Source organism: Electrophorus electricus, chromosome 2 (assembly GCF_013358815.1).
Source record: "Electrophorus electricus isolate fEleEle1 chromosome 2, fEleEle1.pri, whole genome shotgun sequence".
NCBI lineage: Eukaryota > Metazoa > Chordata > Actinopteri > Gymnotiformes > Gymnotidae > Electrophorus > Electrophorus electricus.
Genome location: NC_049536.1, coordinates 25,879,248 through 25,903,875, shown reverse-complemented (window position 1 = coordinate 25,903,875; position 24,628 = coordinate 25,879,248). Strand labels below are relative to the sequence as shown.

At 45.3% G+C, this 24,628-nt stretch overlaps 1 protein-coding gene across 1 annotated transcript in view; it reads right to left on the bottom strand.

Moving 5' to 3' along the window:
• Positions 1 to 24,628, bottom strand: part of LOC113581366 (ATP-binding cassette, sub-family A (ABC1), member 12) — a 31,393-nt gene continuing 6,765 nt past the window's right edge. The window contains 38 exon segments of the mRNA XM_035523797.1: positions 1 to 993; positions 1,194 to 1,331; positions 1,816 to 1,921; positions 2,099 to 2,191; positions 2,490 to 2,593; positions 2,877 to 3,011; positions 4,870 to 5,020; positions 5,152 to 5,261; positions 5,568 to 5,772; positions 6,161 to 6,414; positions 7,631 to 7,790; positions 8,704 to 8,819; positions 9,098 to 9,275; positions 11,755 to 11,809; positions 12,901 to 13,009; positions 13,168 to 13,255; positions 13,842 to 13,969; positions 14,798 to 14,897; positions 16,018 to 16,107; positions 16,273 to 16,519; positions 16,775 to 16,919; positions 17,550 to 17,786; positions 18,002 to 18,159; positions 18,716 to 18,912; positions 19,153 to 19,294; positions 19,297 to 19,367; positions 19,753 to 19,939; positions 20,074 to 20,241; positions 20,521 to 20,655; positions 20,785 to 20,852; positions 21,190 to 21,242; positions 21,244 to 21,519; positions 21,745 to 21,859; positions 22,318 to 22,618; positions 23,028 to 23,207; positions 23,573 to 23,663; positions 23,753 to 23,872; positions 23,974 to 24,113. Of these exon segments, the coding sequence (XP_035379690.1) occupies positions 928 to 993; positions 1,194 to 1,331; positions 1,816 to 1,921; positions 2,099 to 2,191; positions 2,490 to 2,593; positions 2,877 to 3,011; positions 4,870 to 5,020; positions 5,152 to 5,261; positions 5,568 to 5,772; positions 6,161 to 6,414; positions 7,631 to 7,790; positions 8,704 to 8,819; positions 9,098 to 9,275; positions 11,755 to 11,809; positions 12,901 to 13,009; positions 13,168 to 13,255; positions 13,842 to 13,969; positions 14,798 to 14,897; positions 16,018 to 16,107; positions 16,273 to 16,519; positions 16,775 to 16,919; positions 17,550 to 17,786; positions 18,002 to 18,159; positions 18,716 to 18,912; positions 19,153 to 19,294; positions 19,297 to 19,367; positions 19,753 to 19,939; positions 20,074 to 20,241; positions 20,521 to 20,655; positions 20,785 to 20,852; positions 21,190 to 21,242; positions 21,244 to 21,519; positions 21,745 to 21,859; positions 22,318 to 22,618; positions 23,028 to 23,207; positions 23,573 to 23,663; positions 23,753 to 23,872; positions 23,974 to 24,113 (5,417 nt within the window). The 3' untranslated portion in view covers positions 1 to 927.

Sequence of the window (24,628 nt, the reverse complement as noted above, 5' to 3'; positions counted from 1 at the left end):
AGTTTGGTCCATTTTTAGAACGAGGATCTGTGTCTTGAAGCAGTATAAGGAAAGAGCTGATGAAATATTCAGCATGAGAAAGATGTGTCTTTAGAGGAAATATTAATGAGACAGAATATGTGGAGACATTGAAGAATCATTTATATCTTGGAGCCAAAATGGTCTTTGTGATTTATACCAACCCAAGAAGTAGCACTGCGTCAATGCTGCTAGCGGTTTGAAAGGATGAGATCCTCATTCTCCATACATATTTAATGCAGTATTAAGGAACCGAATTGTGGCTGCTTGTTTATGTTTTTTTTTAAGTTTTGATCATTAAACTAGAGTCACAATAAACAATAGAGAATGAAATGAGATTTTGTTGAAGAAAGAGAAACCCTGTGAAGATTGGCTAGGATTTAAATAAGATGCAGAATGGAACTATTCTAATGGAACTAATGCAAATATTCTACCCCAATGTCCCAGCGAGAGCAAGCTGACATTTTACATTCTTATGTCATAATTACATTTGCATAGACTACTACAAGAACTATAGAGAATTATAGAAAAGACACATCTGGAAAGACCCATTTGGCTACTTTGCCTTCATGATTTCACAAACCTTCACATGGTATATTATTTTTTGATATTTCATAAGTATTAACAAAGTACTTCTGGCCTGAGTAGTTTAGAATGGCATCCCTAGACATACAGAAAGAACCTAAGAAACAGGTTTATTCGTAAACTTAATTATTTCATTAAAAGAAAACAATAAAATAACCGAATTAAATATTTCTCTTTCCTAGCATTAGGATTAGGATATAGTCTTCAGTTACTGTATTTTAATTTTGTTTTTTATCATCATTTGTGTTTCATTATCATTTGGCGCAATCCATTTTAATCCGTGTTCACTTGTCAGCAATACTGAATCAGTGATGACGTTCCGGGTCAGAGTCTGACATCCGGGGAGTCAGAGTCCGTATCCACTTTTCCCGAAGCAAAGTTAATGAAGACCTGTGGATGCAAGCCAAAAGTTAGCCTTTTCTGTTAGTCTCAGTGCCACGGTTAGTTAATTTATCCATCCTTTGTTGTTTTTTTTTCTTTCCTACTTGCTTTCTTTCTCTCCCTAACAGGTACAGATATTTTAATCTGCACAGAAATCAACGTTTCTCAGACTTCCGTCCTCCTGCTTTGCCCCTTTTCGCAGTTCTCACCTCATCCAATGTGGTCTGGCACACGGAGAAGTGTTTGATTTGCAGAGTAGCCTTGTTAGACTCCAACTGGTCAAAAATATCGGCCACGCCACCAGGAGCCACTGGAACATGGTACTCCACCATAGCCAGATGATGGTCCTGTGCAAACACAAAAATCGTGAGGTCTTACAGCACTAAAAGCACTAATAAGCAGTGCACACTACTGGTCTTTACTTGAAAACCATTACTTTCCAGTCCCGGCACTGGGGACCTTGAGCACCGCATGTTTTTGTGTGTTTTCCCTACTGGGACACACTCGGGTTGTAGTAAACATTTCAGCAGCTATGTCAGCTGTGTTGGAGCACACGGTGTGTGCAGTCCATGGGAGACCCAGGACTAGAATGAGAACACCTGCTCTAAACTCCACATTCAAGATCCCTTAAAGAGCTAGAGTTTAAAAGAGAGAGAGAGAGCGAGAGCGAGAGCAGGTCAATTGACTTATAGCCTACAGCTTACAGCACCTGCCAGGGAAAGACCCAGCAGATCTGCTTTACAATGGTTCCTGAGCTAGTTCACAGAGTGCTCCGATTTATAAGAAGATTTGTATGAACTTGTCAGCTCTTTCCCTGATAAGTGACTTCACCTTAAGGTAAGTGCTGGGAAAATGTTCCTCCATGAATCCGGTGATGGCATCTACTTCACACGAGGCACCAGCCAGGTACATCTTCACAGTGAAGCCACTGCCAAACCTGGTGGGATGGACTCAGGTAAGCCACGTCTCCATCAGTGGAGCAAGAACTGACTGCTGTCGGCAAGGGGTTTTGGTCTGGTGCACAGCTCAGGGTGAAGAGGAGAACAAGAGAGGACAGATAGAGGGAAAGTGGTGACTAATGAGTCAGTGGAGGCAGGAGAGAGGGGCCACTGACCTGTTCTTGATGTGCTGTAAGGAGCCCAGACATCTGAACTGACCTTGCACCATTATAGCCAGACGAGTACACAAAGCCTCACACTCCTCCATACTGAAATGGGCAAATACAACAAATTGAGTTAGATGCACATCAGTCCCTTCTCAGGTAATATTTTAAATGGGAACTGAAGACCCATTTCAGAGCTTTAATCTTTTCTTATTCCTGCAAGCAGTTTCCTAAAAGAGCTCTGCAGTTATTGATGTAAAGCTATGCCTCTGCATATACATCTTAATGACATTTTTATTGAATGGAAAAGAAAGGAATACACAAGAATTCAAATCCCGAGATTGGAAGAGACAGCCTTCCGCCTCCCAGGGCTTTATGTGACGTCCACGTCACATGTGCATACCTGTGTGATGTCAGAACCACGGCACATTTTCCCATCACCTCCTCAGCAATGATCTTCCAGAGGTGCCGTTTCGAATGGGGGTCCATCCCCGAGCTGGGCTCGTCCTGGGCAACGAGGATGGGTGGGGGAAACAGGTCAGTGTTCACCCTGCCCAAGGCTATGGGCAGCAAACAGCAGTATGGCGACACTATGTAATCCGCAAAAGTGGTGGTAAATTACACCATCCAATGAATCTTCCAGAAAACAATTCCTTTCACAGCACCAGTGGGTGGAACTGCTGACAGGTGGGCCAGAATAAACTGACAGAAAGATTGAAATAGGCACAGAATGGAGAAATTTCTATTATACACTGTAAACTGCATTAGGGAGAGGGGAGGAGGTAGATACCAGCAGCAGGATCTGTGGCTGTCCAATCAGAGCCAGCGCAGTGGAGAGTTTCCGTCGGGTTCCGCAGCTGTAGTGTTCACTGGTGACGCGTCTGTGGTCGTTCAGCTCAAGTTTATTCAAAAGATAGTTCACAACCTGCAGACCACAAATGCAGAGCTTTTTAAAAACTCTGAGATAAAATAAGTTGACTTTCAGGGTAACTTTCGCTAGTTAAACTAAAAAATACATTTTACATTGGTTTTACACTTTTTTCCTCTCAGCTACAGGTTTTTTTTTTCTTTTCAGTTTATTGAAGCAGTAATTGCACACAAAAAGGTTTCTGAAGTTGGACTACCACATTGATCATATGAACTCTACACTGTAATGAATCACTTTCAACAGTTTTGATTAAATGACTGTAAAAATCTGAAGCACCATGAAAGCACATCGCTGCATCCAGTTAATCAGCTGGATTCCTATACGTAGAGAGCTTAGCAACTCTGAAGTCAAAGTCAGACCTGCGACAAACCATGAGAAGCTTTGGTTTTCAGCAGGTTTACATTACCCCTCTACATTTGCTGTTAGACGGGGAGAGCACATTTGCCACAGGTCATCAGTATTTCAAACAGGATTCTTCTCAGTCTATCTCTAATCTTAGCTAATGGGCCAAACCACAGAGCCACTGAGGTAGCAGCTATAGCAACAGAAGGCAGATATAGCTCACAAATCGTTCTCTTCTTCCAAAAAGCTTTTAATGACAAGATAATGTCTTCATTAAGGTTTAGGATTTCCTTTTCTATGACAGTTTACCTTATTTTCCTGTTGGCAGTGTGGGAGCAATCTCACTTCGACTTCAAGTGAATGAGTCAGCGCATGTTCCTTGAGATGACATACCTTATGAAAAGCTTCGAAGCTGTTCCGTTTCCATTTGTCTTAGCGTTCAAAGGGGAGAAGCCGATGCTTCCAGCTGTGTTAGATGGTTTAACCACCTGATGCAAACTATAACAGGACAGTCTCCCGATGCACATGGTCAACAGATGTCCCCCATGATCATGTCAATCATTTTTGTTTTATCAGTCTTTGATCATGACAAAAAGAATCAGCTCTCAAAATCAAAAGAGCACTGTGAGAAGGCACAGACAGGACATCCTAATGACAAACGATCCCCACACTAGCCCATATGTGTGTACTCAGGACTTCAGTGATAAATCTCTCAGAGATGCACCGCTCACCTTAACCGTCACACCTTTTTTATTTAATTCCAAATGCGCGGTCATTAGTAAATGACGTCCCTAATAAATCCCATTTCTCCTGGTTGTTTAAGGCTAATGGATATTCCTCTAGTGCAGCCCAAGGCAGATTTTCCAGAAGTGTTAATTCCCAAGAATGCAGCGGGGGATGGGAGATTAATTAACTTCCTTTCTAATCGATGTGGAGAAGAACCCGCCCTTCGATATTCTGCCCCTACCAAGCTCCTTGTGTTCTACCACTGAGAAGAAGGGCAATACCCCAGTGAATCCAGTCCAGCTCTGCCTTATATTTAGAACTTTGTGGAAAGAAGTCATTGACCTGCCAGCTGCTGACAAAGAAAAAGCAGATCCAAGAGCCTGAGAGGAATGTGGTGTTTTAAAAAAAAAAATCCATGGAGGCTGGCTGTGTGTGTATTGCTGCAAGTATGAGGCAAAAGACAAGGACTAGTGTGTGTATAAAACAAAATTGACAACTAATATAGATGCCTGCTGGTTTTCCCAGAGGCCTGGCACCAGGTACTGGTGGCTCACGGTACTGTACAACTCACTCCCCTGGTGCATCATGACACATTCCACTCCCCTGTTGCATCACCACACATCTCACTCCCCTGGTGCCTCACTGCACATCTCACTGCCCTCAGCTCATTAGCTGATGAGGTGAATAGGATGTGTGGAACACTGGTGGCAGGGCAGTGATGCCCCAGGACTGGGACTGCACATACCACTGATCTGACTGGCAAACAGAGACAAAGCAGCTGTCTCACCCGGTCGGTCTCTCTCTTGGTGACACCCTTGATGCGGGCGTAGAAGTAGAGATGCTCTTCTCCTGTCATGAAGTCATCCAGGGCATCCACCTGGGGGCAGTAGCCAATGTTGACACCCTCTGTCCTGCTATCCATGATGTTGACCATTCTCCTGGAAACACAAGCAGCATTACTGCTGGAATTCTCGATACCAGTGTCTGCTTCTCCAGTGACACATGCTGTATGCCTGAGAAAATAATGGTAAGTCGTGATGAATAGTGAAAACGGAGGCAATGTGCTCACCCGTCCCAGGCGCAGACATGCGCAGAGCCGTGTGTGGGGCTGACTTCTCCTGTGAGCATCTTGAACGTGGTCGTCTTTCCCGCTCCATTTACGCCTAACAGTCCGAAACACTACAACGACCGAGAGGCCGGTCAGGTCTTTCTGCATCGGCTAGCACACGAAATTTTACCATCATGTTTCCCCTCGATGAGAATATTAGTATTATGTCATATTAAAAAGTGCTCAAGTTTTCAGGACTTCCAGTGATTACAGAGGTATTGCTAACACTCAAGACCACTAGAAAATTGCCAGTCCAAATATGAAACAAAATTTTTATTAGTGCAAAGATGTTCACTAACAATGTTATAAGGATTACTGCATGGAATGAAACAGTAATTGATGGCTGATCTATAAAGCGCTTCTGAATCAACACTGACCTCCCCTGCTGGAATGCCAAAGGACAGCTCCTGCACGGCTGGCACGCGCCGGTTCATATGCTGGTAGACTTTAGTGAGCTGTTTGACCTGTAGCAGATCGGACACAGCAGCGCCAGTGCTCACGCGCTGGCATTCAGCCAGGACGTCCTCGTCCTCCTCGCAGTTTCCTGTCCTGGGCTCCCACTTCCTCCAGCAGAAGAAACGCCTTGTCAGGGACAGAAGTGCGAGAAGTGATCTTGAGATTTAAGATGGAACTGGACCATGAAATGTTTTAATCTGATGAAATGATTTCTAAATAGCTAAAATAATGAAAACAAGATGTCTTTTTGCAGTAGAAAACTGGTGTTCGCATTAATTTATGAGGAGCAGTAAACAATTGACAGCAACCATTTCTCTACTTCCTTACAAAAACCCACAAGTTCAATAACCAATACGATGTACATCCAAAATCCTCTATAGTTTTGCATCTGCAATAACACTACTCTTTTATCTTACATTATTTACCACTGCGGAATCAAGGAGCAACACTTTGCTAAAGTTCATCAAAGTTCAAATTTGAACTCCACACAACATTGCAGATCCTGGGGTCTCACCGGACTCTCTGGAGGAGCCATCTGTTGAGCAGCAGCCGCAGGGTGAAGCAGACGAACCCTTGCAAGAATAGGGAGACCAGCATCCACCCCAGCACGTCCATGCCGAACGGGTCCTTGTAGGCATCCACGCCATACGCGCTGAGGATCTGCCGCTGCATGTCCACCCGGGCCAGTTCCACCAGCCCGTTCCCGAAGCTGAACTGGGGGAAGATCAGGAACACGGCGCTCATGGCGTGGTACACCGTCAGGACGCGCTGCCGGGGGAAAAAAGAGGAGTGGTGAGGTGATGATGGGATGGTTAGCTAATTTTCTCCTTCGTTAACCTCAGAACACGCCACCGGCGGCCGGAGGAGATCCGCTGGCCGTATTTGTTGTTTTTCTCCATTATATACATATAAAAGTGATTTGTGTGTATTCAAATGTTACATGTATGCTATAGTCTTTATGTAGCTGAAATGTCCAATGAAATTTTGTTTTCCTCAAGTCATTTTTTGGTGTACAACATACATCCAGTTGCACTATAACACTTTTGCTTGGACATATTGCAGTATGGACGTTGCCAGGTTTTGAGTTGATTGTAATAAAACAGGCTTCGTTTCAAAATTTAGGGATAATCCAAAAATGTAGTCACAAAATGGTCAGAGTTCACGATCCAGAAATCGTTAATCCAGTGTACAATTACCAACATAGGGACAGGCAAGACAGCAAAAGCCAGGTGAACTGGCAAAACCAGAAAGACAAAATAAATGTAACAGACATAACAGCTTGAACTCAATTGGCTGACTTCGCAATGACCAAATGAATGGTACAGGCTTAACCTGTAACAGGCTCAAACGCAGACTGAAGATCCATCTATCTGCAGAATATTTAAAGGACAACTGACACTGCTCCCATATTGACTGACTAATTTAGTACTTATTGTAGGGTATTGTTTATGTTGTTTAACAAACTCTAGCACTTATTGTTTATAGCACTTATCATTGTTTAAGATAGACCTTATGTATTTTGCACTTCTAGGTATCAGCATTCATCCCTGTATTCTACAGTATTCTAGTTCATTGGTATGTTTGATTCTAACCTACTGTACTGTACTAGGATATTCTATGAGTAAATGACAAAGCACTTTTGTAAGTCACTCTGGATAAGAGTGTCTGCTAAATGCCGTAAAGGTAAATGTAAATGCTTATATAGGGAAACACATGGGAAAACAATACACGGGTGACACTTGGAACGAACAAGAGGTTTATGGGTATTGTAGTCTGTAGTGTGTTGCGTCCTTGTTGAAGATGTAACAGACATATGTTGAATGCATGTGGTATGATAAGCAACATAGAATGCAGAAAATATGTTGAACCTGTAATATGCTTATAATAAATAAGTCAAACTCTCATGTGACCCATATACACGGTGAAGAAAGCGTCGTTTCTGATGCAGTGCCTCCATTAAACTGCTCTAATGGCCGGTCCGTACCTCATCAGTGTGGATGAGCTGTCCTAGGAAGTAGAGGATAGCTGTGGAAATGATGGTGTTCAAACTGATGAAGAGGTTGATGCACACATAGCTGATGAAGGCCATCTCTGTGTCTTTAAACAGGGATGAGAGGAGGTACATCCAGGGGAAGCTTGCAAACCTGTAAAAGAGCCCTGAAGTTAAAACAGGCAGGCGAAAGCAAGGAGGGACCGAAGACAGCTGAGGAGGAAAATTACGAAGGAGAAATGCCCACTTGAACGGTATCTAAAAGGAGGGATGTAAAAAAAAAAAAGGAAGAAAGAATGGAAAAACTGTTCCCAAGCTGAGCTAAGAGAGTGGAAGATAAATGACTTCATCTGCTCTCGCGCAGTGAGGCTTTTCTGCACTACAAAATGATCTGCTTTTTTATTCATTACTCTCTGTGATTGGGGTGGAGGGGGGGTCAAGGAAGAGGATGTGCTTAAACAGGGGGGAGTGTGTGTGTGTGTGTGTGTGTGAGTGAGTGAGCGAGACCGTGTGCGTGTGGGGTAGGGCGAGTTTTCCATCTAACGCATGGATGCCAAACAAAAGCAATTAAGCAGCTCGGGGTGAAAGCGCACACGCGGACAGCGCCGCTGGGGGCTAATTTATGGGCTGGCGAGCCGGATATGCCGGAGCTGCCGAGCTCCCGCAGCGTGCCAGGACACCCACTCCACCCCAGATTCTGCAGCGCGAGGGCCAGCCGCCACAGCACTGACCCAAGCCCCCGGGGCCGATTAGCCGGGCAGCCGAGTGGGCAAATCGCATCCACAGACGCCCACGCTGCCAGTGCAGCTCTAATCATCGTCTGGTGCGCAGCACTAAACTTCAAATGGTGATGTGCAGGTGCTGACACACAGATATTTAATTCCCAAGCAAAGGTTTGCAATTCCCAAACACATTGGAAACTGGGAATTCCTTCTTAACAGAATTCTTTCTTAAAATAGATTAAGTTTCTATTTCTATAACATTTTGACCAAATTGTGATATTCCTTTTGATATCCAAGGCCATGCTGTTTAAACCTTAAATGCATTTTCCCATCTTTAATACGAACCCAAAGAGCACCAGCAGCAGTGTGACTGCTCCTAGATTCAGCCTGTCGTTGAAGGCTGGCACCTGGAAGGCAGCAATGACGATCACAGAGAGCAGCACAGGAACCATGTACAGAGCCTACAAACAGAGAGAGGGAGAGAGAGATTATTATATCAGTTATTATAAATGTTATTAGTTGTATCTGACAACAATCAAAAGCAATCCTGCAACTATATTTAAGATTTTAAGATTATGTTATGCACTACATTATAGTGCATTCAAATTAACTTTTAAAATCAGTAAATACGGATATGGGGAAGAGGCTAGATTACTTAAAGGAGAAGACACATTATTGTGGTCAACAGACAAACATGTAATCCCATCCAGAAGGCTTTGACATGAAGGGAATTCAGTACCATATCGTAGAAGAAGTTGATGGTCCAGTAGAAAGCCTCACTGATGCCTGAAATGTGCTGGAGCCTTTTGGAGCAGGTGTGGTGCTCCTGCACCTCGTAGATGACAAAGCTTGCCGTCATGATGGAGTAGCCAGTGAGGATGCACAATGCCACCATGATGCTGACCAGGCCGCGCACCCTGACGGACACACAGGCAGCGTTTGCTCAGAGGAGGTGCTTCAACCACCACACAACAAGAAGAAAGCGCTTTGTAGTGCTACCCGTGAGCTCAGTAGTTATGGAACCCATGACCGCGTTGGTATGACTTCTGCTCTCTCACACTGTTCAGCAGAACAGGTTTAGGTGTCTATCTCGCACATAGTGGTTAGGACTGAGCGTGTCCTTTTCTGACTTGCTCGTGAAGAGAGTTCCAGAGAGTTCTGTGGTAACCATGGCATCGATGCTCAGAAGTGAGCCGGTGCGTATGTATGTTTAGTCCCGCCCACCTGCCTGACTCCCCCTCCCTGCTCCCTCCTCATCTCTAAACACTCCCCTTCCACACAGGCAGCCATGTGGCTCAGGGCCAGGTACAGTGAGAACATACGACAAATCAGAAAATTGATCTGAAGGAGCAGAATCACGCTCAATGCTGTGGAGGTGAACATTTCACACTTCACTGTGAGCGGGGCTCGCTCCAATTTCTAACAGCAAACAACAGCACTTAAACGCACAGAGCCGAATAAGGACAGAAAACAGACTGTGGTCTGAGACACGGCTTATAAAATATCGTTCAAATCCATCCTATTTGTGCAGGCAACAACTAACCTCTCCTTACTAATGTGAATAAGCTTTCTTAGCCTCTGTGAGCAGCTTTAAGATATCTGTGTACAAGCAATTGTGAATGAAAGACAAACACACAACGATTGTTCAATTCAAATGAACTAGATAGCATCAAGCACAGAATAATGAGAAGAGGGATAAGTGGAGAGACAGACACTTAATCAACACAAAGCTCACCATAACACCAAACAGCAGCACGACACAGATGTTAGATATCAGTCACTGAAACATCGATGACATAGTTCATTACAAACCACCTGGCTCTCATTCTCAGTGCCACTGAGCATCTATTTTTTAAATAGCAGTCATTTTAATGGCATAGTGTTTACATTTTAAAACAATGATGCTTTTTCATTATTATTACAATTTCTGTGATTATTAATAACTAATTATGAATTACTGATACTCTGTTATTTATATTAGTGTAGTTTGTATGGCAGGCAACACTAAGATAAAATATTGATGCAAATGAGCTGAGAGGGCAGAGGTGATACAGCTACAAAGAAGAGGTCCCATAACCATAACCTTACGTTTGGGGATCGATAAGGACATTTTTTGCATTAGTTTCAGACCTTATACAGTAAATTATTTTTTATACCAGGGTTCAAAAGATTCAAGAGTCAATCTACAGAACCTAGGATCAATTTCACTAAGAGTATGTACACCCGTACAAACAAAGGCTTGGTGTCTTGTGCACAGTGCAGCTTAAAAGTATGAATACTGATTAAGAATCTCTTTGCACTTTTAGTCTCTGCCATTGTTAACAAAATAAATGACAAGTTCCTGCAGATAACCTTGTGTCAGCAGCCTTTCACTGTCCTGCTGTGCAGACGTGGATTTTCAGAGTGAGCCTCACTTTAAACTAAGGATAGAACCATTTCAATACTGTATCATAAAACTGAAAGAAATGTTGAAGTGTATTGAAATTGAAAACTGCATCACTGACACTCATCCCCTGTGTCTACCAAGGATCTCTCCTCTGTAAGGTTGTATGTGAGGCAATCCAGTTTTTTTTTTCACAAGGCATGCTACACTGCAGTATTTATTTCAAAATAAAAATTTGCATTTCTCTGAGCCAAACCAATCTGTGTAGTACGTAATTGGAACTCTGTAGAATATTTGTTTTTTATTACATAAGATATTGAAAATCGAACCTCAATCTCAAACACTATGATATTTTTTTGGAAACTAAATTAAACACATGAGAATTCATGCTGAACTTAGCATGAAAGGCTTCATAAACATCTTCTACCTGGCTCACCATGCCTCTCTCTCTCTCCCTCCCTCCCTCTCTCTCCCTCCCTCCCTCCCTCCCTCTCTCTCTCTCCCTCCATTCTTTACCCAATTCACCTCTCCTTATCTTCAGGCTCCTTAGACTTCCTGGCTTTGTGTCAGCTTCATCAGAGTCGCAAGAGTGAAATAATTGTCCTCACAATACTGAGCTTGCTTTTCAAATTAAGCATAGCAGCACTCTTTAAAACACTATCACCAAGTCAGTACAGATACTGGTGCAGAATTCATTAACCTCTGGACCACCTTGGGGACACTTACATATTATACTGGTAGTCGATAATCCAAGCTCTACTGGAAATCTATTCAAACCAATCAAACAGGAGTAAATACAGCAGTGAAACTGCAGTACTGAGAAAACTTCGCAAGACTAGAAATGGAAGCACATTTTTTGCTATTCTGTATAAAGCCCAGGTGTGTGTCTTATGCCCCCTTGACCACTGCCCCTGTGGTCTGGGCTCGGTGACCCCATGCGCGCGTCTACTCTGCGGCGCATCTCCATGAGCCCAGCGCACTGAAAGGCAGTGCCTCGGAGGAGAGGTTCTTACATTGCGTCTTCGTCATCCAGCTTGCCGGGGTAGGGATGGCTGGTCAGCGAAATTGCTGGGGGGGGGGGGGAGAAGAAGACAGGATTTAACAATTCAAGCTCGCACACAGCCACGGCCAGCTGCTTCTGCCGCGGCTCCATCACGGGTGGGCGGGTGGGTCGCTATGATGTCAGCCTCCAGTGGATTAATGCAGTGCTAGTTTGCCCAGGCAAGTTCGATGGCTACATTTGAATTATTGCCTCTCCTGTTTCCCTTATTGACCGCTGGGCCTGCATTAATCTTGCCCAGGGGCAGCCAGTGAATCTCAGCCACTGGGCCAGTCTGGCTGCACCTGGTGAAAGAAAGCTGGAGTCTCTGTCCTGCTTTATCCACTGACTCCGGCTACGTACCACTAATTACCATTCCTGATGCTGTGCAGCATGGCGGGAGAAAGAAGGGGAACACTGCCCCCTGCCCTAGGATTGTGGAACTGCATCAGCAGTCACACAACAATCCAGGAGCCATCAATGAAGGCAGAGGCAGGGTTATGGACAATTTCTAAACAAAGCATGGAATAATGGGCCGTTCTCATTGATTTCTATTGACAGCCTCTAAAACTCCATTTAAGCACCTGTCTTTTTATAGCAACATTACTACCTCAAATAACCTGCTTTTTCACTCCAATTAACTTGTATTCATGAATAATAAGAATGTCTGGAAACATTTAACAGGTCCAGGATCAGTGAGAATCTCACGTTACTGGTTGTTTCTGCTAAACTCTCTCTCTGTTAAAGTCAAAATTGAGACTTTTATCATTTGGCTCATGCTAAGAACTGAATTGTTTAAGTAGTGAAGAAGTGAATTGGTTTGCAAACTCCTTTGTCCTGTCTATTTTTGTAAACTCATTCACTTAAGCACTGAACACAAGCCAGCAAGGATGACATCATTGAAAAAGCACAAGTGATTGGTTACAAAAGCAGAAATCAGTCCTGTTGATCTCTTTTCAATTTAATTTACCAGCATTGTTTAATTCTTAATCGCAAGAGAGTCAGAAATTAGTCTGACTTGCTGTGCTGTAGTATATGCAGCCTGGACACAGATTTCTGTAACGCTATATAAACTAAACCGAACTGAAACTGGAACTGAACGAGATGATCCTTGACTGACCGTACTGCTGGGGTTGTTTGTCTGCCGGCAGGTTGGCACGCAGGATGAAGTTGTTGAGGCTGTTGAGGTATGCTGGCATGGTGTGATATCCTTCTGGATTATACCACACCTGCAGAGATACATACAGCATCTTACTACGTCATGCCACTGTGGACAACCAAAGAAGTTTAATATATTACTTAAGACTATATTTTAGAAATAAAATCAAATATTTTAGGAATTATCTGGGGTCCTCATTGCCTGAGAATCTAAATTTGTTCTGTGTACCTTGGTTAGAGTCCTGTTTTTGGGAACATCCGAGATATCCATCTGGAGATCATTGGGAAGGGCTTCCCCGAAAGACCAGCCCCCATACCTGAGATACCAAGGGGCAAGTTCACGTTAGAGTACCACATTAAGCAGGATGAGTCACTACAAACAGACTCACGCCCATTCATCCATTCATGTGTCCTTAATTACCAGCTTTGATTATCAGTGTGTTCTCCTGCCCTCATGATACACTTGGGATTTACTGCTGTTATTTTCCCTGCAGCCTTAGAGATGGCTATACATTTACGGCACATGAATAATGCATCACTCGCAGTAACTACATTATGCAGCGCAAAGTATCTCCATGTTCGATGCATGCTCAGCTGCAGTCTGCTGCTTCTGTAGTGCAGGAAATGCCAAAGGGTCAGAGAACACCCAGCACAAACATGGAATCACCCCAGTACCGCTTCCGCTGCGATTCACAGTCTAATAATAATTCACTATTCTCAGAAAGGGAGGAACCTTTCTAACCCCGCTAACAATGAATGAAATGCAGAACTAGTGTTCATGTATTCTTGACTAACACTTATCATCACTTTTTCTTAACTTGTTTTAAAACCACAATTCTTTCTGCATGTCAGAGTGCATCTGTATCGTATTTTGGTCTACCAGGCGCGCAGTCAGGAACTCACCTGTCTCTGATGAAATCATTAGCAGTTGCCAGGAGGTAGTCCTCAGTGTTGATGTTGGTCAGGTTGTAGATGATCTGGGACGAGGGATTGGTCTTATGAGGGGGGTCATAGCTCTGCTTTGGGCAGGTCTGGAATGAGCAGATGGTTGAGAGGAGATAAAGACAGACATTTGGACTCTCCAATGGGAATAAAAGAGGCATTTGTGTGTGGCGCACTGTCACAGAGGTAAAAGTGCACTGGCTGTATTTGGGCACAGCGTGATAGCAGCTGGAGCAGGGCTGAGAGGGCATGCACCCCAGGAGGGGTTCGCCCTGGGCCTGGCAGGGCTGAGAGGGCGTGCAGCCCAGGAGGGGTTCGCCCTGGGCCCGGCAGGACTGAGAGGGCGTGCAGCCCAGGAGGGGTTCGCCCTGGGCCCGGCAGGACTGAGAGGGCGTGCAGCCCAGGAGGGGTTCGCCCTGGGCCCGGCAGGACTGAGAGGGCGTGCAGCCCAGGAGGGGTTCGCCCTGGGCCGAACAGGGATGGGATGGCATGCAGCCCAGGAGGGGTCCACCCTGAGCCCGGCAGGACTGAGAGGGCATGCACCCCAGGAGGGGTTCGCCCTGGGCCCGGCAGGACTGAGAGGGCGTGCAGCCCAGGAGGGGTTCGCCCTGAGCCCGGCAGGACTGAGAGGGCGTGCAGCCCAGGAGGGGTTCGCCCTGGGCCGAACAGGGATGGGATGGCATGCAGCCCAGAAGGGGTCCACCCTGAGCCCGGCAGGACTGAGAGGGTGTGCAGCCCAGGAAGTAGCCAGTCTTTCACCACTGCATAAGCCTCCTTTCACATATTTCACATTTATTCATTTACCTCATTTATTTGCTTTGTATGCCTTTTGAGTAGAGTTGAAACAAATGATTATGAGAAGCAACTATCATTTACAAACAGCATGACCCAAGCCTGTACAGACACCTGTAACTCACCTGGGAAAAGTCACTGCACCTGCAACTCTCAAACATGGATGTCCTATTGCCACTGGATGTCCACTCATCAGACACTGGACTGCCTCTCTTCTGACACACCCTGAAATCAAGACACATTTCCAACAGTCTCAACAGTGTACAGAGGAACTTTGACATGCACATATAGGAGCTGAGATCTGTATTCTAGCTACAGCTCAACAGTCAGCATTTATTTATTTATTGGCTGATGGTTTTAAAGTCACTCTGAGGTCTGGTTGACATGTTCCAACACTGATTTGAGTGCGTGTACTGGTAAGATCTATCCAATAAACAGGAAGTGTTAATGGAATACAAGTGTTGTGCATACGACAGTCCTGTCATTGGCGTGTACCTAGAGATCATGTAAGAGGAGGGAAACAGAGAGAGAGAGAGACAGAGAACATGTCTTTGAGAGAAAAAAAAGAGCTAAAATGAACATATTACATACAGAAAGAAATAAAGGACTGAGGGAGTAGAAAAACACAAATGATATTCTATCACATGTGTACTGGATCAAATTTACAATGGATGGTAAACAGGAAAAGAAATCCTGTAAACAAGGCAACAACAAATGTAGAGACCAAAAGGCAAGCTGCCTGGAAGCTGTTCCAGATGGAAGCCGCTTCAGGTGAGAGGCTTGTGGGGGGGAGCGAAAACACAAGACTCCATGCGGTTAGCCCCACGAAGGACGTTCTGAATCATCTCAGACTAGATGCTGTATCAGTGCCATATAAAAGCTCTGAAGAGCAGGCATATACCTGAATGTTACAAGACCGTTCCAAACACCATCATAGAAATGTCAGTCAAATCTGAGGCCTCACAGCAAGGCAAGCCAACGTGGATTTACTGATATAGCGATACCAGTGATCAACACAGATTGATACATAGTCATATCAATGATTGACACAGATCGATATAGTGATAGCAATGCCAACAATCAAAACAGTTCGATATAGCAATGCCAGTGATTGACACAGATGGATATAGCGATACCAGAGATACCAGTGATTGACACAGATCGATATAGGGATACCAGCAATACCAGTGATTGACACTAGTGATCGAGATCTAGATTAGGTTATCACTTGGCTGAATGCCTGAGGATAAAGCAGGATTATGAACTATGGAGGCCAGGATTATGCAGGCCACATGCCTCAGACCGCAGATTATTGACTGCGAATGGGACACTGGTATCTACTCACTCGCTGTCTGGCTTTTCCATGCAGTAGTGGTCTATGCCTGGATATGACATCAAGGTATCGACCAGGTAGCTGGAGTTGGGATTCTGGTTACTGTAGAGAGAAAGAGCATCATGTCAGTGTCACTCCTACAAAGACAAAACCATGCCGTACAATGCCCTGGATGTGAAGAGCATGGCTGGCGTTGGAGAACAAAGGAAAGCAATGAACTTCAACATTTAAAAGTGCCTGGAGTCGTGAGAGCCTTTGGCACCATACCTGAAGAAGGTGTACTGCTTGCCAATGTCGTAGAGGGCCGGCGAGAGCTCCATCTCCGGGAAGTACTGCAGGTTGCTCCTGATGGAGCCGAGACCCATGGCGCCGATGACAAAGAGCACAGGAAGTAGGATCTGGGAGACAAGGCCTTTCCAGTCACGGCAGGAGTGATGGAAACGCTTGACCAGCATGGCCATGACCTGCTGCGCCAGCAGGGCAAAGCCCATCACCTTGTAGGTTCCTGTCAGACCTGTGCAGAACAGGGAGCATGCCACAGGTCAGCCCATAGGCTCCAATGGGTGTGCGTCAGAGTTCAGCAGTTACACACTGGTGGTCAACAGCACTGCATTCCATCAGTTAGACACTGCATTTGATGCAGAAGCCTCTGTGGGTTTGTTTTAGTTTGAAAACCACACTGGAATTATTTTCCAGGACAAAAAGACAGCTCCTTAAGTAGTGAAGGAGGAAGACCAATATAGTAGAATATAAGAGGAAAAGCACGCACTGGTTCTCTCTCCAAAGTACATGCTGCCACTGAGGTCGTCTGGCAGGCTATCTAGGGAAGCCGTCATGTGGTGTACGGACTCGGACACTGTGCACGCCTTGTTCCCAGCAGATTCCAAATCCTCCCTCGTGAGCTGCAGGAACACCTGGAGTAAAAGCAATAGACCTGAACTTGTGTGCGTGCATGTGTGCAGCATGCCTGCGTGCATGCATGAGTTTATTAGTTGATATCTGTGGGCATACTCGTCTGTGTGTGTGTAGTCATGCATGTGTGTGGGCATATTCATCTGTCAAGTGATACCTCCTTATGAGAGGTGCTAGATATAGTGTATGAGCTAGATAGAGTTGTGAGTTAGAATTAGGTAGGTGCTCAATATCTCTCTCACACCTCTTAAACAGGGTTGTTTAACACAGCGTGCGTTCGTGCGTGTGTGTGTAACAAAATAGGTAGGAAAGCCAAAGAAAAGCAACCTTTTCAGAGTCAGCAAAATGGTTGTGACAGGATTACGTTTTTTTCTAAAAGCCACATGGTTATTTATTTATTTTAACTGAAAGAGCAAACATGTTTCTTTTTGGTTAGTGAGGTTAAGGAAATGCTTAGGCTTAGGACTAAATTTCAGTGCCAATGGCGAAACACCACTGGTCTCGGCTTAATCTAGGTTTGGAAAACCAGCTCAAAAGTAGATACATTTATAATACATGTGTGACACATATGACCCTACATCCTGTCAAAATATAATAACAAATGTGTGTGTGCACAAATATCTATCTTTCACCTCTTCTAGGGTGGTATCTGAGATGCCGTAGCAGCCGAGCTGTAGGGTTTCCAGGTTCTTGTCCAGGCCAGTGAGCAGTGAGCGGTAGGCTCCTGCATTCTGGGAGTTGTAGGCTGGAAGGGAGTAGACTATGTCGCCCACTTCTCTGTCCTTCAGTCGGGCCTCAGGCAGATGTGAGTGAATATAGGCTTTCACCTTGTCAATGTTAAACTTCTCCTCTGAGTCAGAGGGCTGGACCTGAGGAAGGAATGGAAAACATATTGTCAGCAATACTGGTCAGTTTCTTTTCTCTCTTTTTTGGTATAAAAAGGGGAAGCATACATTTTTCATGTACGGAGCAAGGTGCCATGGGAATACCGGAATGCCGATTCCCATTGGAATCAGCAGATTTCTAACTTGGCATATTCTGCAAAGCTTTTCCTATTCGGTTACACAGAAGTGAAGGCCAATACCTTCTTCGTGAGGGTGAGGTTATAGCCACAGGACAGCTTCTCCTTCAGGTAGAATGGAGAGCCACAGCACTTGAGACCTCCACGCTCCAGGAACGCTATGCGGTCACTGAGAACCTCTGCCTCGTCCAGATGGTGGGTGGACATTATGATAGTGCGATCTAGACCAATGAATACACACCCACGCACACATACGCACACACACACATGCACATCTAATCAGATATTCTGGACACCTACGGACCTAACAACTGCAGGCGAAAAACGTTAGCATGTAAAAAGAGCTAAGCTTTAAATTCTGATCAGATACAAACTCTCTTTGTCTTAGAAGAACATAAACATGGCAGACATGAGCAGTAAGATCATGGCAGATAACAGTCACTCATTACATCTGCTGTGGGCTTTTCCCTGTGCTTGTTTCCTCTGCTCAACCTGAGGAAATCCATTTGCACTTAATTAAATCCTGAGACAGAATGTCAGACATCAGAACAGAAGCCCTCCAGGGACCACCACAGGTATGAGCCACGGGTTCCCGCACACCTGAAGTTCTTTTGCTTTGAATCTCCCCACCTCCCTTTCCCTGCTTTCTCTCTCCTTCCATCCCTCTCTCTCTCTCTCTCTCTCTCTCTCTCCCTCCCTCCCCCGTTTGCCTTTCTCCCTTTATCCACACATGCCCCCACCCCTTTCCCCAGAGTCAGAGCTACAGGAGCTCATTACCCTGCTTGTGCTGGAGTATGACGTCCCAGATGCTGCGGCGTGAGCAGGGGTCCACGCCCGTGGTGGGCTCGTCCAGGACCACCAGCCGAGATCCGCCGATGAACGCGATGGAGATGGATAGCTTCCTCTTCATCCCACCTGACAGTGTCCCCACAAGCTTGTGACGGTGGGAGTACATCCCGGTCTCCTCCAGAATCCTGAAAATTGCGAGAGAAAAAAAAAACAAAACAAAACATGGTTTATGAGGTTTAAAAACGCACTGTAAGCCTCATATGCTTTAATGAGTGGGTTATGGGTTTGAAAGTTCAATACACCGAATTAGCTGAATTAAACATCTGTTCACTGGGACACGTCCTTATTATTGAGATTAATTTGCAAGGCATATTCAGAGACTGAGCCCTGAGTTTGTGGTGCTACTGATGGGCTACGTAACTTGCGCACGTTGTTGGTGCAGTTCTTGCTTTGACCACTGGGGGGCTTTCATCTGCCCATACAGCAGCAGGTGTTCTTCAGCAGTCAGGTGGTCAAAGTGCACGTCATACTGCATGCACACGCCCAACTCCTTATGCACGTGGTCATAGAGGCCTGCATGTCTTTCCCATAGACCTCAATAGTGCCAGAGGAGGGCGCAAACAGCCCAGTGAGAAGGGACCTGAGACAGCACACACAAGCACGCTCAATCAGCATGTAGAGGTCAGATCAGTTTTTGCCAATATGAGACCAATTTCAAGGCAGATGTGAACCTGAAGTGGATTCTAGAAGATTCTCTTTAGAACTGTCCATGATTTCAGTATAATATTAGTGGGTCAGACACTTAGTCTGCGTGTTGCCCTTCCAAATCCACGTCCAGACATTTAGATATCAGTAGTAAACAACCAGAACAAAACATTTCTTTGAACACAATAATCAGGATACCATAATAATAATATACCATAACATTTGTCCTACAATAGTTACATCTGTACTATAAATATGCAACATCAAGTCCGACATTGTCTTTGGTGAAAGTGATGGCGGTCAGCTTTGTCCGCCCTTACATGGTGGTGGTCTTTCCGGCTCCGTTGTGCCCAAGCAGCGAGGTGATATGGCCCTCGTAGAATGAGAGGTTCAAGTTCTCCACGGCATTCCTGCTGCCATACGTCTTAGTCAGGCCGTGAAGGGAGACCCCTACCGGCAGCTCAGAGAAGTCCTCGTCTCTTCCAGCGTGATGATGACGATCCTTACCTGCGTCCAGAGAGGAAGAGAGAGAAAAAGAAAGAGAGAGAGAGAGAATGAGTAGGACAGAAGCAGATTGCCAACCGAGGCAAACTGGCATTTCTTTGGGAAAAGCTGGAGACTTGAGGCTGACCCACACATACCTTCACCCTTGCCTTGGCCTTTGCCCCCACGCTGGCTGTCCTGCATCATGTTGGAGAAGAGCAGCCCCCTGCCAACCTTCTTCATGCTCGTGTGGGAGCAGCCCAGCAGGTCAGCCCAGAATGATGGCCGCACAGGGAAGTACCATGGCGCGGGGATACCATAGCTCCCTGACCAGGCACGAGAAGGGAAAACTGAATGAATACGGACACTGCTGCGCTGCTATAGCGATGTTTAACTACAAACACACGCCTTGTACATGATATGCATGACACCTGACATTCCAACAAGCTGGCACTGCAGGGAAATCACACACAAATCAATGTATTTCAATTATAAATGTATCATAACACATTTCTATACAATTTGAACACATTTCGATATGCAGTATAACCGTTCTTGGCACTGAACGTGGTGGCATCAGCAAATCAACAACGTTCGCTGCACACCTGGGAAAACCATGCGAATGTAGCCACCCAGGAGGAAGTAGATGCCTGAGTCAATCAGCAGAAGCCAGCAGAGCCAGCCGAAAGAGGATTTGTCATCACCCACGGAGGAGACGTACATGTTTCCCCACTGGAGACCTGAGCCAAGCAGAGAGGACGTGTTAGCTGTGGACAAGGCCTGCTCACCAGGGAGGAAGCCCACAGAGGGCCCACCAGTGTGGGCACAAGCGTGGACATCAGCGTGGGCAACTGCTCTGCGATTCCTACCTTCTTCCTGTTTCTCGTAGCGGGTGATGTACTGACTGGCATAACTGAAACATGTTGGAGAAAAGAGGCTCTGTGGGAAACAAGAATAGTTACACAACGTTCACTCGCCAGTCAAACATGTAACTCGCTATTATGCCTACAGTAGCTCCAGACATTTAATTACGGACATGACTAAAATGCCTTCGTTACAATTATCCTCATATCAGTAACTAAAGCAGCAAGCAGTCAACTGAGCGCAATGAATATTTATCACTCACAAAAACAAATATTCATCAGTCACAAAAAAAAAAAGTTAAAAAAAAGTAAATATTCATGAATCACATTCATGAAAATGCGAATATTAAACAAACAGTCACAAAACACTCTGAGGTCGCAGTTTTGGATAACTAGGGCTCTGTCCCGTACCAGTGCGCTCTGACGGAGAAGGAGAGGCTCTGCTCTAGACACATGACCACGATGGTAGGGGAAGAAGCAGATGATGTAGATGAGGCTGCCGCTCAGCCCAGCAATGTTGGTCTTGTTGAAGAAGGCGCTGATGAGGAAGCTGATGGCCAGGATGCTCAGACCATAGTCACACAGGTAGAGGAAGATCAGAAAGCTGTCGCTCTTTGGAAGCACTGCGCCGGCCTTCAGGATGACAGTGAGGATGATGACGGTGAACAGGATGAAAATGCTGCTCTCGATGAACCAGGCGAAGAAGTGGCTGATGGGTTTTACCCCCATCATCTTCATGTACTGCAGTAAAAACATCGAAAGGCCTTTTAGTGCGATTCTGGGTGACACGAACAAAGCCAAGAAACACAGCAACAGGCAAGGGGCGACAATACAAAAAAAAAAAAAAAACTCAGCATGGCTTCCCACATGTAAACAATTGTCACAACAAGCATCAGAATAAGACCACAAGGAAATCCGAGACGAAGGAGGGTTTCGGGTCCGATTCTCAGCAAGACGGGCCAATACCTGGTGCAGTCGCAGTTCTCGCTCGTGAACGAGATTCATCACGAAGTTGGCAACAAACAGCATCCAGGCCAACATGAGTACCAGCGGGAAGGCAAAGGAGATGCTCACCAGATAACTGGGAGACAGAGAGAGCTGAGAGTCAGCGAGTGCGGAGCACAACAGCCGTCTGGCCTCCTTGAGTACACAATCAATTATCCAACAGAACAGCAGGGGGGCGAAGAGAAGGTATGAGCTGACTGACGGGACTGTGAACAGGTTCTATGAGAGGTCATGCAGCATTACAGGAGGAGTCGGAAAAAGGCCGAGGCAATCTTTATTACACTCCTATTAATATTTCATAATGATAGCGCAAGCACATTAGTCTGTCATAAATCAAAATAGACCACAATACAAGGATCACGTGCTATCACAGGAATGAAATAAGGACATTTTAGCTGCTGTAACCAAACAAGGAGAAATCTGTGTCTGGAATAGTCCAGGCCATGATGATTTATTGCACATAGTGATGGTTCTGTGATGTTTTGTGTGTGTATGTGCGCGTGTGTGTATGCGCAAGCATGCGTTTCCACTCACTCGTCTCTGTAGAAGCAGGGGTAGGGGAAGGCCTGCACCTGCACTGCGGGCTCCTGTACCTGCGTGCCCGTCTGCGCAGCTATGATGGCCCTCTCTACACTCTCCTGCAGGTACACGAAGCCGTGGCTGTAGCGCTGGCTGAACATCGGCGACACGTACGAGTTCTTAAACCAGTACAGGTTTCGCACACGGTCCGTTCTCATGGAGTTGTCGATGTGCATGCGGATGGTGTAGTCCACTCTGGGGGGCAGGCTGGGGGGCAGAGCCGAGGAGTTGTCCTGGGGCAGCTTAAAGATTATGCCTGAAAGAAAACAGACACGTCACCCCTGCAGCACTGGCTAATCCTGCGCTCAAAACTCCACTCCATCGAGAATTGCCTGTTTCACTTTCCAGCTTTAAGTGCGACGCTTTGCATACGTGATATTTGTGAAGACCAACAATGCTTTTGAATATAAATGCTTCCTTCTCTCTGACTTTTTTCAGCTTCTTTTAATAAACTAACTGGTGCAAAGTTGTCAAGCAGCGTCAAATGACCTGTTAAACGTCTAGGTGAATCACAGTATATGCGGGGTAATAGCACTTCAGTCTATCATGTGTTCAGTGAGAGCATCACTTACCTGACAAGTGTAGCCATTAATAGAGAGAGAACATGTGTGAGAACAGGTGTGTGAACAGGTATGTGAATGTGTGTGTGTGTGAGCTAGACTTACTAGCATAGAGCTCTCGGTTTTGGGCCAGCATTTCAGCTTGCTTGTCGAGCTCCGCTGTGGAGTTGTAGCCATGGTAGCGGTTGAAGTTGACGCAGGATGAGAGGTTCACCATCAGGTTGGAGAGGGTGCTGATCTGCTGCACGATGAACTTGTTCCTCTCCAGGAGCTCCGTGATGTTCGCTGTGGAGTGGAAGATTGGAGAGAAGCCCAGAGCTACAGAAGTGCGCGTGACTCTGAAACAGGCTGGCTTTAAAAAGAGTTACATTCATCTGTGTAATTATCTCCTGAAATGAGAACAGTGCAAGAAGCACTAGAGGAAATGAAAGAATGCCTCTGTGCAGTTCTGGCTTTGCTTCATAAAAGTGAATGATGATTTGTGGTAAAACTGGAGCGCTGAGTGCTTTTAATTGCTTAGCCTCATAGGCGGACATTAAAAGCCACCCAAAATGATATCGGTAATGTACTGTAGGCATGTCATAATGACTCAGACTGAAATGAGTAATCACATACTGGCATCCACACCAAACAAAATATGTTGCACTTACAGAACATGGTGAGAGTTTCTTGCATCTGTGTCACATCAATATCGGTCTGCTTCTTTATAAAGTTTTGGATGAAAGGATTATTTAAAGAGTTCTGCAAAGAAGCCCAACAGAAAAGGACATGTGAGAGGCGTTGTTTACTAGCCCTGGGAGTGTGAGCGTCACTGGCAGACACTTTCATACCTTAAGCATGGGCAAGGACTTTTTCAGGACTTGTGCTGACTGAATTAGATAGGTCGAGGACTGTAGCCATTCCTTTGCGTACCCTCGCAGGTCATCAAACTGCAGCAGCGTGGAATTCGACTGCAAGGAACCATGACACGCGAGACAAAAAATCAAGTAAACTAACCTGACTGCAAGGAACACAGTGAAAATCCAGTGCGACAGAGCAGCGTGCTGGTACCCTTGTTGATGATGTCCCTGGTCAGAGGCGTGTCTGGGTAGTAGAGAACCTGTCCCAGCAGCATTGGTTTTAGGAAAGCCCACGCTACGGCACCCCCTGTGGTGCTCACCATGTCCAGGTAGAAACTGGTGCAGAACGGAGCTGAACAAGAACACAGACATCATGTTTTGCTTTTCTTCCTCCTACTTAAAACACTCGAACATCAAAAGCAGCGGTTTTGCCTACAAATCGCTTATGACACTCAAAACCCATACTCAGGTTGAGAAGCAAAATCGCAAAGGCAGTAGGTTAAACCCTTCTGTGAAACACAAGAAACAATTAATTTAGTGTAGGAAAGCCATCGGAACAGCAAATACAAAAAAACAACAACATATCCCTGCTGCAAAATGCATGTCTGGTTTATATTTATTTTAGCTATTTTAGTTTTTTGCACCCATGACCTTCAGTAAAGGTCTTTTTTTCTAAAGGAAGCACTGTTTATTTGAGTGCAATTTGCACTGGATCTTCTTGTTAAATGGATTTTGTGTGTCCTCATGTTTATGGGAATGTCCAGGGTCAAGGCATTTACAAGAATGCTTTGAAATTTTAAACTACAAAAAAAATTAAACTGCTTTTATTTTCATGCAAATTTCCCCCCAAAATTAAATGTATTAAAA